The sequence below is a fragment of the Drosophila guanche genome, unplaced genomic scaffold (assembly GCF_900245975.1).
Source record: "Drosophila guanche unplaced genomic scaffold, DGUA_6, whole genome shotgun sequence".
Lineage (NCBI taxonomy): Eukaryota > Metazoa > Arthropoda > Insecta > Diptera > Drosophilidae > Drosophila > Drosophila guanche.
The window spans coordinates 580226-592260 of record NW_022995747.1 but is presented as its reverse complement, the minus strand read 5'-3'; the positions used below and the strand labels follow the sequence as shown (position 1 = coordinate 592260).

General features: G+C 51.5%; 8 protein-coding genes across 11 annotated transcripts; 6 read left to right on the top strand and 2 right to left on the bottom strand.

Annotated features, from left to right (window-relative positions):
- Positions 1-664: 664 nt before the first annotated feature.
- LOC117583496 (calcium-binding protein P) lies at positions 665-1759 on the bottom strand. 3 transcript variants are annotated; one of them, XM_034271838.1, is made up of 2 exons: positions 1248-1759; positions 665-1157 (listed from the first exon to the last, which is right to left on the bottom strand). In XM_034271838.1, exons 1-2 carry the CDS (start codon positions 1727-1729, stop codon positions 803-805), a joined length of 837 nt encoding a protein of 278 aa, XP_034127729.1. In that variant the 5' UTR covers positions 1730-1759; the 3' UTR covers positions 665-802. The 3 variants fall into 3 exon arrangements, with proteins under 3 accessions (XP_034127729.1, XP_034127728.1, XP_034127727.1); XM_034271837.1 differs by having other exon boundaries at positions 1200-1758; XM_034271836.1 differs by having other exon boundaries at positions 665-1759.
- Positions 1760-2154: 395 nt separating this feature from the next.
- On the top strand, positions 2155-2758 carry LOC117583127 (sulfur globule protein CV1). The gene is made up of 2 exons (XM_034271318.1): positions 2155-2176; positions 2469-2758. The coding sequence occupies exons 1-2, from the start codon at positions 2155-2157 to the stop codon at positions 2756-2758; spliced, it is 312 nt and encodes a 103-aa protein (XP_034127209.1).
- Positions 2759-2842: 84 nt separating this feature from the next.
- Positions 2843-4068, bottom strand: LOC117583495 (translation initiation factor IF-2). The gene has a single exon (XM_034271835.1). It carries the CDS (start codon positions 3997-3999, stop codon positions 3049-3051), a length of 951 nt encoding a protein of 316 aa, XP_034127726.1. The 5' UTR covers positions 4000-4068; the 3' UTR covers positions 2843-3048.
- A 355-nt stretch (positions 4069-4423) lies between these two features.
- Positions 4424-5111, top strand: LOC117583501 (prisilkin-39). The gene has a single exon (XM_034271843.1). The coding sequence runs from the start codon at positions 4706-4708 to the stop codon at positions 5099-5101; it is 396 nt and encodes a 131-aa protein (XP_034127734.1). The 5' UTR covers positions 4424-4705; the 3' UTR covers positions 5102-5111.
- Positions 5112-6627: 1516 nt separating this feature from the next.
- On the top strand, positions 6628-7058 carry LOC117583123. Its single transcript, XM_034271314.1, has one exon. The coding sequence runs from the start codon at positions 6671-6673 to the stop codon at positions 6887-6889; it is 219 nt and encodes a 72-aa protein (XP_034127205.1). The 5' UTR covers positions 6628-6670; the 3' UTR covers positions 6890-7058.
- Positions 7059-7318: 260 nt separating this feature from the next.
- Positions 7319-9381, top strand: LOC117583126 (sodium channel protein Nach). Its single transcript, XM_034271317.1, has 7 exons — positions 7319-7533; positions 7594-7800; positions 7867-8056; positions 8117-8250; positions 8303-8796; positions 8852-9136; positions 9206-9381. Exons 1-7 carry the CDS (start codon positions 7319-7321, stop codon positions 9379-9381), a joined length of 1701 nt encoding a protein of 566 aa, XP_034127208.1.
- Positions 9382-9453: 72 nt separating this feature from the next.
- On the top strand, positions 9454-10509 carry LOC117583647 (carbonic anhydrase 6). Its single transcript, XM_034272100.1, has 4 exons — positions 9454-9633; positions 9694-10195; positions 10245-10324; positions 10372-10509. Exons 1-4 carry the CDS (start codon positions 9490-9492, stop codon positions 10477-10479), a joined length of 834 nt encoding a protein of 277 aa, XP_034127991.1. The 5' UTR covers positions 9454-9489; the 3' UTR covers positions 10480-10509.
- Positions 10510-10578: 69 nt separating this feature from the next.
- Positions 10579-11992, top strand: LOC117583645 (histone deacetylase 11). 2 transcript variants are annotated; one of them, XM_034272098.1, is made up of 2 exons: positions 10579-10909; positions 10944-11992. In XM_034272098.1, the coding sequence occupies exons 1-2, from the start codon at positions 10757-10759 to the stop codon at positions 11799-11801; spliced, it is 1011 nt and encodes a 336-aa protein (XP_034127989.1). In that variant the 5' UTR covers positions 10579-10756; the 3' UTR covers positions 11802-11992. The 2 variants fall into 2 exon arrangements, with proteins under 2 accessions (XP_034127989.1, XP_034127990.1); XM_034272099.1 differs by having other exon boundaries at positions 10585-10909; positions 10959-11992.
- Positions 11993-12035: the final 43 nt, after the last annotated feature.

Sequence of the window (12035 nt, the reverse complement as noted above, 5' to 3'; positions counted from 1 at the left end):
CAAAGGACATTAAACTCTCGCTCTCTCTCTGGGAAATAGGTTCGATCCATGACAGGTAAAACTATCACCCATAATCTATGCTTCATTGTGTGTGTTTCCCTTTGCTTTCCGTGATTTTGGCGCGGTCGTCTGTCATTTTAGCGCCAAAAATTTGTTAAGGATTTGCGCGGCAGGCTGCGCATGCGCCGCAAGACATCACAGTCGGGAGGGTCCTTGGTACTTGGTACTTGGTACCCGTTCCAGTCCCAATCCGCTGCACACACATAACCGATTTCTGTCGCTGCAATTGAGACTGAAAAGGGCACCACCGTCTATCCGTCTGTCTGTCTGTCTGTCTGGCATGTCCCTCAGTGTGTGTGTGCCTCTGACGTTGATTTTCTACCACCTTTCTTGGTCCTACGACTGCGGCTGCGTCTTTGCCTTTGTGCCGCTCCCTTTTTGGCAGCCTGCCCTGTCAGGTAGCTCCCGGTTCCTGTTCCATTGTGTCCTCTCGCAAGAAAATAAGTAAGTAAATGTGTTCTGTGCATGTACGTATCCGTGAAGAGCTGAAATTAATGCATATTGCTTTATTTCTTTCCGGTTCGGCATCTCTCTGTCTCGATGTCTCTGTCGTCCTCTGCCCAAGGTGCAACTGGGAACCGGGCAACATTGCTAATTACTTTGGTTGGGAGTGCGCAAAATCAAGTTTATTCAGAGGCACAGCAGACGGACGCACACACAGAGATGCTCGTACAGCTGCCCCTTGTCACAGAGCTTCCAACTTATGACTACGACTCTCCTCCTCCAGATTGGACCTTCCGTTTCAAAAGGCCGGTGAATTGAAGGCGCCATTGTAGCCGCCCCCGTATCCGCTGCCGAAACCAAAGGCATTGTGGTTGTTCAGGACATCAAAGGAGCCCTTGTGGACGCCATCCTCCTTGTACTCGGTGTTCATGGAGAACCTGTGGTCCCAGTGCTCCGGATCCTGGGCATTGTGCGACGGATAGCGGCTGTGGTGTCTTCTGCTCTCATGAGGCGACGCAGCAGGAGGAGCTGCACCGGGATGCACCACCACTGGAGGGCCTCCAGGTGCTCCTGGTGCATAGCCAGGATATGCCCCAGGCTGCGGATAGCCAGGAAATTGAGGCAGATAAACTCCAGGATATGCGTAGCCGGGATAGCCTGAGGGATAGGCAGCTGCAGGCGATGGATAGGATCCTATTCCTGGCTGTGGATAGGCGTGAGCTCCTGGCTGTGGATACGCGGGAACTCCTGGCTGCGGATAGGAGGGAACTCCTGGCCTCTGGGCTGGAATTCCACCGGGATAATGAACCGGAGGCTGAGGAGAACCTGTGGCCGGGTAGCCAGGAGGCGGATAAGTGCCGGGCGGAAGCTCTTGCCCGGGATACCCCGCTGGCTGCTGTGGCCCCGAATATCCTATAGAATTGGAGCCACCTGCTCTCGGAGTGTATCCGCCCTGCTCGTGACCATGTGGCCCATCGATGTCGACGCTGCCATAGCCCGCACCTGGCTGCGTGCTGTCCGGATACGAGTTGAGATTCGAGTTGAGATTGGCCCGCTGGTGGTGGCGACTGCTGCGGATGCCGCCAGTTAGCGTGGAAGCCAGATTGAAGTTGGTTTCCTCATCCTCGCGGCTCTCGTCGCGACTCAGCTGCGAGGCCTGGCTCTCGACGGCCAGGAGCAGGGCCACAATGAGGCCAGCGAACGCGATTACACTCCTCCAGGCCATAATGTCACGGTAAGACTAAGCCGCCAAAGCTCTCAGCGCGTGTATTTCAAGCTCAAAACAGAAATCGAATGCGTCTCAGGCAATGTTCGTGTTTAGGGTTATCAATGGGGGAGAGCGGAGCTCAATGGCCTGATAAGAGTGCTCCATCTGTGAGTGTTTCCAAAGCTGAATGAGAGAAGATTCTGGGAATCGATTGAGGGTCTCTTGGGCTATTCCCAATTTTAAACTTCCGAAGCATAGATCTGAAGACAAGCCTATGGTAATTTGCAATCGATTGAGCCACAACATAAATGGGGAATTGCCCTTAAAATTTCTCTGTGGCCTCTGCAGCATGGACGCCAAAACAGATCAGATCGGAGAGAAGCGCTTTCTCGAACGACCTTATTTACTACTTAGACAGCCAGCGGAATCAGCAGTATGTCTCTATGTACTCGCAGATCGTCCAAGGTTATGCTACTCCACTCAGGCTGCTTATCGCCAGTCCCGCAGTCAGCCCGAAGTCTATAAAAGATCGCGCAGAAGCCACAGAAGATCGCAAATTCTATTGCGCACTCAAAGATGAAGCTGGACGCGAGACTGTCGCTATCTTTTGTTGTGCTACTCCTCGTGGGAGCAGCAAAAGCGAGACCCCATTTCGACAAGATTGCCGGAGCGCTGATCGATGCGTTGGAACCATGGCCACAGTACCACGCACAACCACCGAGACCTGGACACGCCTACGGACCAGGACCAGGACCAGGACACGGCTACGGCTACGGGCCGGGTCCACTCATCCAGGAGGGCTATGAGCAGGGCTACGACCACTACTACGGCGGAGGAGGAGGATATGGCTATGGGTATCAGCAGGGGCCGCCACCAGGAGCTTACGGCTACTATCCTCCACCTGCTGGCTACTATCCACACAGGCCACAGGAACCCTACCCAGGCCACCCACCCAGGGATCGGGGCTACAGTCAGGACTATGGAAGATCAGTTGGAAGAGTTGGAACACCTGCATCCACTGGCGGCTACAAGCAGCGGGGTTACTAGCCTTCACCTGTGAAATGTTCCATACATAGTCTCTCAGCCTTCCCTGCCCTCCCCTCCACTCCCCATCCATTCAGCCCAATCATCTTTCCATCTGTTTGTGTTATTTATTAAATTATAATTCGTGAATCTTCGTCAAGAGTCTTTGTTCTCGGTAGCTCCCGAACCTGTTTACAGATCACCGATCCGAAACGATCCACAAAGACGATCTTGAGCCCCGCTGGGAAGCCCCTGCCTATAAATATTCAACAATTGCAAAATGTTCTATGGAAGAATGTGCCCCGAATCGCAGCTCATCTCCGCTCATCGATGTTGTCCGCGCGCAACTCCTGCCTGGGCGGACGGTGGATGTATCGCGCAGAGCTGGGGAAGATGATGTCCCGCAGCTGGGAGTCCTCGATGGAATGCAGCGATGGCTTCGGCGATGGCCTGGCCGAGGGCTGAGGCGGCAACAGTGGCGGACGATTGGTGCCTACGATGAGAGTGCTCTTGGTGGTCGCTGGCTGTGGTCGAGGCTGGAATGTGGGCCCCACAGCGACTGGCTTGGGTGTCGTTGTGCTAGATCCTTCGCCGATGGGATTCTCCCAATTTGTGTATTGATCCGTGGGACTCGGTTGATTGTTGCCGTTCCCATTGCCATTGTTCTCCCAGCCAGAACCTGGTGGTGGTCCTTCTCCATCTCCCCATGCATTATTCATTCCACCGCCACCCCATCCGGGTCTTGGTGGTCCCATTCCGCCGCCTGCCCAGTAGGGTCTGGGTGGTCCCATGCCCCCTACTGGTCCGCCACCCCAGCCTGGCCTTTGTGGTGGTCCACCTCCCCAGCCTGGTCTCTGCGGTGGTCCTCGTCCATTGTTGAATCCTGGCTGATTATAGTTGCCGTTGCCACCCCACTCCCAGCCTGGAGGCCAGCCGGGTGGAGCTGGCTGTCGACCAGCATTGGGCGCAGGAGGAGGTCTGCGTCCACCCATGCCCATGCCTGGCCAGCCACCGCCGCCCTGCTGCTGCCGTTGTTGAGAGTAAAAGTTGTTGTTGTTGTTGTTGTGGTTGAAGCCAGTTACGACGCCGTTGAGTGCTCCAAAACCGGGCAGCTGCGCCACCACGGTGAGTCCTCCGGCAGAGGCCACGGCACTGCCCGCGGAGGTGAACGCGAACTGAGCGTCGCACGTGCGCATCCCGATCCATTCGAGGCAGATGATGGCAAATAGAATAGAAACCGAAACCGAAACCGAAGATCGCGTCATGATTGAGTTGAATAATGGAACGATCGCCGATGATCGCCCAAGCACTACGACAGGCGGATTCTAACTGTGGGGGGGAACTTATTCCGTTGTATGCGATAATCGGGGGAATGCTTGAGCGGTCACCGAAAACCTGTCGCCGTGTCTCTCGGACTTGGCGGCGAGAGAAGAGAGCGGATCGCTCGCTCTCTAACGTTGATCGTGGCGATGATCATCAACTTCATAAACAAACAAAAACCGAAAAGAAAAACATCCACTCAAGCGAGGCAAAGTGCTGCGTCTTGGCTGCTGATGTTATTATTGCTGTGTGGATGGGGATGGGATGTCCGATCTACTTGGTCGATCGTTTTGCTTGGTCTTCCAGTGCGTGGCGCATTGTGCTGGCTGTGCTGGTGGTGGTGCGTGCCCTGCATGCTGATCGTGACAATCCGTCTCATATATATTCAGCATAATCCATTGAGTCGCAACGCTGACCGGTGCGAGCGTGGTCTGTCGCCTGATCTTCCAGAGATGCCGATTGTTTAGTTTTTTATGGGCATACGAGATCGAAAAATAAAGCATTTCAAAGTGCTAAAGAGCGCAATGTGTCACCATCTTCATCAGCATAATCGCTCAGCAGATCCCAACTCCGTTCCAAGGGTATAAATAGAGGAGCGCTGGGTAGATCGTGGCCAGAACCGGGTTAGAACCACACACAGGAAGAGCCATCATGAGAGTACGAGTTCCCTTCTGGATGATCCTCACGTTGCTGATTGCCAGCTGTGTGGACTGGAGCAGTGCCTTCTTCCTGAAGGGTTGGAACAAGTCCAAGGGCTATGGAGGCGGCCAGAGCTATGGAAACAACTATGGATATGGGAACTCCATCGGTTATGGCAGCTCAGGGTATGGCAACTATGCTGGTGGCTATGGCTATGGCTATGGCTATGGCTATCCATCGTATCAGTCATACGGAGGCGGTTATGGAGGCGGCAGACGACCCAACTCTGGCCAACGCAAGGGACGCACCTACTCGGAAATTGCACGAGTCCTGAAGCCCGATGCCTACGTGGGTCTCGGGGGCAGTCGCTTCCTGCCCCGCACACCATTCTCAAGATTTTGGGGTTGAGCATTCACTAAGTCTTAAGTTAATTTTTTAAGTTTTCGACTATTATGTATTATCTTGAAATAAAATAAGAGAAAGTTTTGATCTACTCATTGGCTATGCCAATTAATTATAGCTCCATCTTGTTGTGTTATGTGTATCACTTGAGTGAGGCTGCAATTCGCTTTTTATAGTCCATAGAAATGTATGATCACTCAATGAGCACTCGACGGGCAGCGCGTTCATCACCGGCACGTGATGGAAATGCGAATGAGCGAATGTCGTGCCTCCGTTTTGGATGTTGGCAGGTGGACTGAACCCCCTGCTGCTCATGCGGTTACTGGGATAGTTGTAGTGCATTCCCCCTGGATGACACTGGAAGACCTTGACAGTCAAGAGCTGTCTGGTAATTCCATGGAGCATTACACACTCATTTGAGTTACATTTATGCAGAATATTTAGCTGTGAAGATGGGGACCCCTGGGGAGAGCTTTCAGCAAGAAGAATTTATTGGAGTGATTCTAAAGGTATTTCTAAAGGTCTTGGAGTGAAAGACAGCTCTAATCCTTGGGCAATGGGAATTTTGCATGAATCATAGTAAAAACCTTTCGAAATTCCTACAAAATCTCAGTCATCGCACTGGGCATTGTTCTAATTATTCACATAAAGTAGAAGACCCTTTCCCATCTGAATATTTCTGAGCACAAAAATTTCGTTAACCGAGTGACTGACACACACCTTTCCCAGGCCCCGAACTGAATAATTTTATGATCATAATGAACCGAAACGGTGTGTAGTATAGTCGCATCATCTGACTGGATCATCATGGCATACAAGTGTGGTATATATAGAGACCTCAAGTACAGCAATTTAAGTACCCAGTGAATCAGTTCCTAGGACTTCCCCCCTTGGCACACTTTGAGGAAGCGAAAAGACAACAAACCAGATCTGAAAAGAGCTCGAGCCAAAGCTGACATTACAGGAAGGAATATTGGAAGAGGCGAACTATGTAGACATGGCAATGTCTCGAGCAATTGTTTATGCAAGAATTTGCTAATATGCGTACGTACGTAAGACTCTCCTCCACTCGGCGCACCTACTCGTACGTCATTAGCCCAGTCGTCAGAGTTGTTAATTAGAATTTAAATAGTGAGAGAGTCGCAGTGCTGGGGTTTGAGCACCAGCTCGTACAGCCAAATCATTCACCTGGCAATTAGAGTCAAGATCAGGTGCATAGATCCGTATGGTGGATGTGCTGAATCACCAGAAGATCGCTGGAACTACTCGTATCTATCGATCGCATAACGGCGGGCAGTGTGAATGACTTGCTTGCGGGCAGCGTGTCAGTAAATATTGAGAGGAAACGAAAATGAGAATGAGAAAAATGATCGTAAAAAGCACAAAGATCAGACGTGAGCGGAATGAGACGCGGGGCAGCGCAGTCAGTTCTTTCGGATTCGCCAAAACCTGATTGATAACGGCAAGAACCGATCGGTTCAGTGTACTCCCCACATCCGAATGGATCCATATAAATAGGACAGTCTCCGGCGACACTGCAGCTCAGTTCTCGAGGCAACATCTCCCCAAGCAGCAATGTCACTCACCAAGGGACTTATTCTTCTCCGCCTGATGGTCGTTCTGGTGCTTCTACTCGCAGCGGCTTTCGCCTCTCCTGCCCGAGGCTACTACAGTTCCCCACAGCGCGGTGGACGCAGCTACACGGACATTGCCCGCGTGGTCAATCCCAATCCATATGCCTTCGTTGGAGCCCGCAACTATCCGGGGCAGCCCTTCTGGCCAGCGGGAAAATGATCTACTTTGAGCAGTCGAATTTGTAGAAGACTTGACACAGGTTTAGATGTGCAATGGACTGAAATAATACTCTAGAATAAGTTAAGGCTAAGATATAAGTGAGTCAAAAACTGCACTAAAAGTATTATTACATCGCAAAAATAAATGTAAATTACTCAGAGACCTTCAAGGAATTGTTTAAGTGCAAGCAAAACGAGAAAAACTCAACGAATATTTGGTTTACTTCAAGAACTTCCTTCCCTTGTCTATCCTCTAGTTGCTCAAAGCATATTGACACTAATTAAGCAAGTCTTAATGACTAATTTCCATTAAGCACAACAGCCACGCCTCCAGCCGTCACTCATTTCCTATGGAAATCAATCAAAGAACGAGTCTTCAATCATCAGTCAGCAGTCAACAGTTGCAGTCCGAAACGGAAGACCATTAAAGATGGCCATTAATACGGAGGCCACATCCAATGCCATTTGGTGGATCCAGAACCCGAAGGAATCCAAAGGCAGAAGGAAACACAGGAAGGGACCGTCTGGTCGGCGCAAGCAATCCCTGGGCTCCGCTTTTTGCTTGGATATGGCAGATCTGCTGCGAAATATATCCATGCAGGGCTACAACAAACTATTGTCGCCAGATATAACACTGGGACAAAGGTGGGAAAACTCATCCAGGACTCATCGGTACTCTTGACTCTGGCTTTCCCTTTTTGGCAGAATGATTTGGTTGCTGCTGCACACCGCCACCACGGTCTCCCTCATCGTGGTGCTATCCCTGACCTGGGAACAGTTTGTGGCACAATCGTTTGTGACCAATCTGAAGGATCCGCTCTATCCCGTGGAGAATGTGCCCTTTCCGGCAGTCTCCATATGCTCCAACAATCGCATTTCCAGAGAGGCAGCCTTTAGATATGCGATTGAGTTGTGAGTTTGACAGCCAATCCTCTACCCTACGAATCTACGATTCTATGATTCATTTTTGGTGCACAGACAAGCCAGAAGTCCCATAAGTCGACCCGTGGAGTACTATCTGGAGCGTCTGTTGTTCCTGCGAGAGTTCTATGTGCATGTGGGTGTCGTCGTGGACACGGATGAGTTTGGCAGCTTTCAAACCTTTCTCGATGTGTTTGGCACGTGGGACAACGAGACATTTTATGACACGCGACGCATCATGAAAATGGTGAGTATGAAATCAGTACCCATTTATGATGTGATTTATGATGTGTGGATCTCTCTTTAGCTGACTCCCAAGTGTGAAAACTATGTGCTCAAGTGCACCCTGGCCAATGTGGATATTCCGTGCTTCAGCAAGGCTGCCTTCCAGGAGAGCCTCACGCAGTACGGTCCCTGCTGCACCTTTAACATGGAGAACAGGTTGAGTGTTCGCTTGAAAAATCGCACAAACTTAAAAGGATTCCCCCACCAGACTCAAGAAGCGCAACTTCAAGAATCGCTTGGCCAGTGCAGAGCTTGGTCTGACGGTTGTGCTAAACTCCAGCCACTCGGATCACTTTGCCCCCATTCTGAACACCGATGGTTACATTGTCCTGATCCACAGTGCAGACAATTACGCCTCAGTCACCTCCTCGAATACGCTGGAGATGTTTCCGGGCCAGCGGGAGGAAACTTCACTGCAGATCCACGCACGGGTGGTGGACACTGACGACAGCTTGAGCTCCTTCTCCCCCTTTGGGAGACACTGCTACTTTGACAACGAGGCCCAGACATCCAGCAATGAGCAGCAACGGCTGCTAAAGTCCACCTACTCCTTCCCCAACTGCGTCTCCAGGTGCAAGATTCGTAGCGTTATAGCTTTATGCCGCTGCCTGCCGTTCCAGATGCCGCTGGAGCTAGTGGAGAACCTCGATGGAGTTGTCTTTTGCACACTCGGGCATGTGCCCTGCATCAATCAGTACCAGTGTGAGTGGCTGTAGTCGCTCCCATCAACCGCTTCCCATCATTACTCTTCCCACAGTCAAGTGGCGCAATGTGCTGACAGAGCGTCACATGATCTCCGGTCTGGAGCGGGAGATCGAGGAGGCTTTGTACTGCCCGCAATGCCTGCCCTCGTGCAATGACGTGCTGTATGGCGTGTCCTTGAGCTCCTTGCCCATTGACAACTATTTGGCCACCCTGAAACTGGATGGTAATAATCAGTCAGAGTTCGACTCGGATATCTCCGTGCTGAGGGTCTACTTTGGCGATCAGTATGCTCAGTACTACATTCGATTGCTCAACAATGCCTGGTTCGAGGTGTTCAGTGAGTCGCTAGTCTGATTTGTAGAGATTTTCACAGTCTTCATGTGTGTTTTGTTGTGTGGTCTTCCAGGTACCATTGGCAACATCATGTCCATCTTTGTGGGCTTTTCCATGGTGGCCATCTTTGAGATTCTCTACTTTCTGTCCAAGCACATTTATATTGGCTGCAATCGCATTGTCGAGAAGAACCATGACGACAGAAAGGCCAAGGCGCTGGAGGAAAAACAGCTCTACATATGTCCATAGGATCCACACACCTTTGAGCACACTTTTCGAATATAATCAACAATAAAGTCGAACAAATTACTCACTGTTCGTTCATAGTCGCTTGTTAAGTGTATCCAAATTTGTTGTATGTTTCATGTTGTTAGATGTTTTGGCAAGGTCTCGGAGCTCTCCAGTCCGAATCCTGCCAGCTTCAACTATGATAAGCAGGGCAAGGATTGGCAGGTGCAGCCTGGCAAGCAACAATCTCCCATTGCCTTGGTGCAGAGTGAAGTGAGGAGCATCCATTTGCTGTCGAATCGTTGGGTTTAAATAGCCTCGTCTGTCCCAAAGGCACTTCGTTACGAGGGTCCGGAGTTGGTGTTCTTCAACTATACGAAACCCCTGTACAATCCTTACGTGACCAACAATGGGCACACGATACGCATGGACATATCGGCCACAATTGAGAAGCAGAATCCCGCACTCGCTGGCTCCAATCTGGAAACGGTTTACCTGGCACAGCAGCTGCACTTCCACTGGGGCTCCGAGCGGAGCCAGGGATCGGAGCACACCATAGACAGCCAGCGGTACGACGGGGAGCTGCACATTGTCCACAAGAACAGCTCCTACGAGAGCAACCAGGAGGCAGTACATCATGCAGATGGTTTCGTGGTGCTGGCTGTAATGCTGCGCTGCTCGGAGGTTCCCCAAGTGGAGTCGCCGGCGGTGAATGAGATCTGCAAAGAGGTGAAGCTGCTCCCAAAGTGCTACGATTCCTCACTGCTGCAGGCTAAAATTTCAATGCAAGATCTCTTTGCTGGCATCGATATGGACAAGTTTTTCACCTACAAAGGTGTGTAGCGTTCTCTGGGAATTACAGACTAATGTTTACCCTCTCTTAGGCTCGCTTACCTCCCCGCCCTGCTATGAGACAGTGGATTGGTTTGTCTTTCCGGATGCACTGGACATACCCAAGGAGCTTGTGAGTAATAGTGTCAAGTCTTTCGTTACTGAATTGCTCTCTTGCAGTGGCAGAACTTCTGGCAGCTGAAGGATCGGCGTGGCAAGCGTCTCATCAATACGTATCGCGACTTGCAGGCTCCCAACGCGCGTCCTGTGTATCTCTGTAAATTGTAAAAAGTTAATTATACATTTTGAAAAGTGCAACTGCCGCTATCCACCCCTCAAATGTAAGCTTTAAAAGCTTTCAGCTACCCCTAGAAAGACGCTTTGAAAGCTTCTTCGGACAGCTGACGCCCCCGCATTCAACCCCCAGCCGAGGCGTCGTTGAATGCATTTTCCAGCTGCGTAGCCAATCAACTGGTGTTCCGCACGGAAGTGTTTCTGCACTTTCGTTGGCTACAGTCGAGAAAAAAGATGAACCGAATTGACTGGGAGCTTGCAACACTTCGCCATGAATCGCCAGGAAGTTGTGTGGGTAAGGAAGGAGGATGCCCGGGTGCCCGGCAAGCTGCCAATTGTCTATTCCAAGAGCTACGCAGTGCGCTTCCATGGCCTTGAACGCCTGCACCCCTTTAACGCGGCCAAGGGCAAGCACATCCACAAGGTATGTATGCCCCATCCCTGGATTGTCCACTCAGGCTACCCTCCCGCAGGCTCTATGCACCGAACTTTCGCTGGCCGAGGGCAGCTTCTACGAACCGGAGGAGCTCACCAAGCACCAGCTGCGCCGCATCCACACCCGCGAGTACCTGCGTTCGCTGCGCTGGAGCCTGAACGTGGCCCGCATTGCCGAGGTGTCGCTGATGGCGTTTGTTCCCAACAAATATCTGCATCAGGGCTATCTGCGTCCGATGCGCTTCCAGGCGGCCGGATCCATTCTTGCCGGCAAGCTGGCCCTGGACTATGGCTGGGCCATCAACTTGGGCGGCGGCTTCCATCATTGCTGCTCGAACAGGGGCGGCGGCTTCTGTCCCTATGCGGACATCTCCCTGCTGATTGTGCGCCTCTTCGAGCAGGAGCCCTGCCGCGTGCGCCGCATCATGATTGTCGACCTGGACGCACACCAGGGAAACGGACACGAGCGTGACTTCAACAGCTGGGAGACCGTCTTCATCCTGGACATATACAATGCCTTCATCTATCCCAGAGATCACATAGCCAAGCTGAGCATCCGTTGCGGCGTGGAGCTGCAGAACCAGACCGAGGATGAGGTCTACCTGCGGCAGCTCAGCCGCTGCCTGATGCAGTCCCTGGCCGACTTTCGGCCCGACGTGGTTATCTACAACGCTGGCACTGATGTGCTCAAGGGAGATCCTCTGGGCCATCTGGACATCACCGCCGAGGGTGTGATGGAGCGCGACCGCTTGGTGTTTAGCACATTCCGTGCCCTGGGCATCCCGGTGGTCATGCTGCTCAGCGGTGGCTACACCAAGGCCTCCGCTCGCGTCATTGCCGACTCAATTATCAATCTCCGTCAGCACGGATTGCTGGACTAGGGGTAGAACATTCATTTTAAAGTGAAACTCTATTAATATTTAAATGTTTTATGTGTCTGACATGGAGCTGCAAATGGAACTCTGGCTGATGGAAACGAGCGCTGTGAAAGGAAACATGTTGAGTGATTGCATAGAAAATTGAATAACCCCCAAACCACAATTTATACTACGGCAGGCGGTGGCTTTTCTGATGAGTCCAATGAGATGGTTTAGATATATATTTAGATCAGGGGG

Bases quoted from the DNA above. Each gene is read 5' to 3' on its own strand.
- LOC117583127 (XM_034271318.1), top strand. From the start codon at position 2,155: ATGTACTCGCAGATCGTCCAAG. The intron at 2,177-2,468 runs GTTATGCTACTC...GACCAGGACCAG, and splicing joins GTACTCGCAGATCGTCCAAG to GACACGGCTACGGCTACGGG.
- LOC117583495 (XM_034271835.1), bottom strand. From the start codon at position 3,999: ATGACGCGATCTTCGGTTTCGGTTTCGGTTTCTATTCTATTTGCCATC.
- LOC117583501 (XM_034271843.1), top strand. From the start codon at position 4,706: ATGAGAGTACGAGTTCCCTTCTGGATGATCCTCACGTTGCTGATTGCC.
- LOC117583126 (XM_034271317.1), top strand. From the start codon at position 7,319: ATGGCCATTAATACGGAGGCCACATCCAATGCCATTTGGTGGATCCAG. The intron at 7,534-7,593 runs GTGGGAAAACTC...CCTTTTTGGCAG, and splicing joins GATATAACACTGGGACAAAG to AATGATTTGGTTGCTGCTGC. The intron at 8,057-8,116 runs GTGAGTATGAAA...ATCTCTCTTTAG, and splicing joins CGCGACGCATCATGAAAATG to CTGACTCCCAAGTGTGAAAA.
- LOC117583645 (XM_034272098.1), top strand. From the start codon at position 10,757: ATGAATCGCCAGGAAGTTGTGTGGGTAAGGAAGGAGGATGCCCGGGTG. The intron at 10,910-10,943 runs GTATGTATGCCC...TTGTCCACTCAG, and splicing joins AGGGCAAGCACATCCACAAG to GCTACCCTCCCGCAGGCTCT.
- LOC117583496 (XM_034271836.1), bottom strand. From the start codon at position 1,729: ATGGCCTGGAGGAGTGTAATCGCGTTCGCTGGCCTCATTGTGGCCCTG.
- LOC117583647 (XM_034272100.1), top strand. From the start codon at position 9,490: ATGTTTCATGTTGTTAGATGTTTTGGCAAGGTCTCGGAGCTCTCCAGT. The intron at 10,196-10,244 runs GTGTGTAGCGTT...ACCCTCTCTTAG, and splicing joins CAAGTTTTTCACCTACAAAG to GCTCGCTTACCTCCCCGCCC. The intron at 10,325-10,371 runs GTGAGTAATAGT...GCTCTCTTGCAG, and splicing joins TGGACATACCCAAGGAGCTT to TGGCAGAACTTCTGGCAGCT.
- LOC117583123 (XM_034271314.1), top strand. From the start codon at position 6,671: ATGTCACTCACCAAGGGACTTATTCTTCTCCGCCTGATGGTCGTTCTG.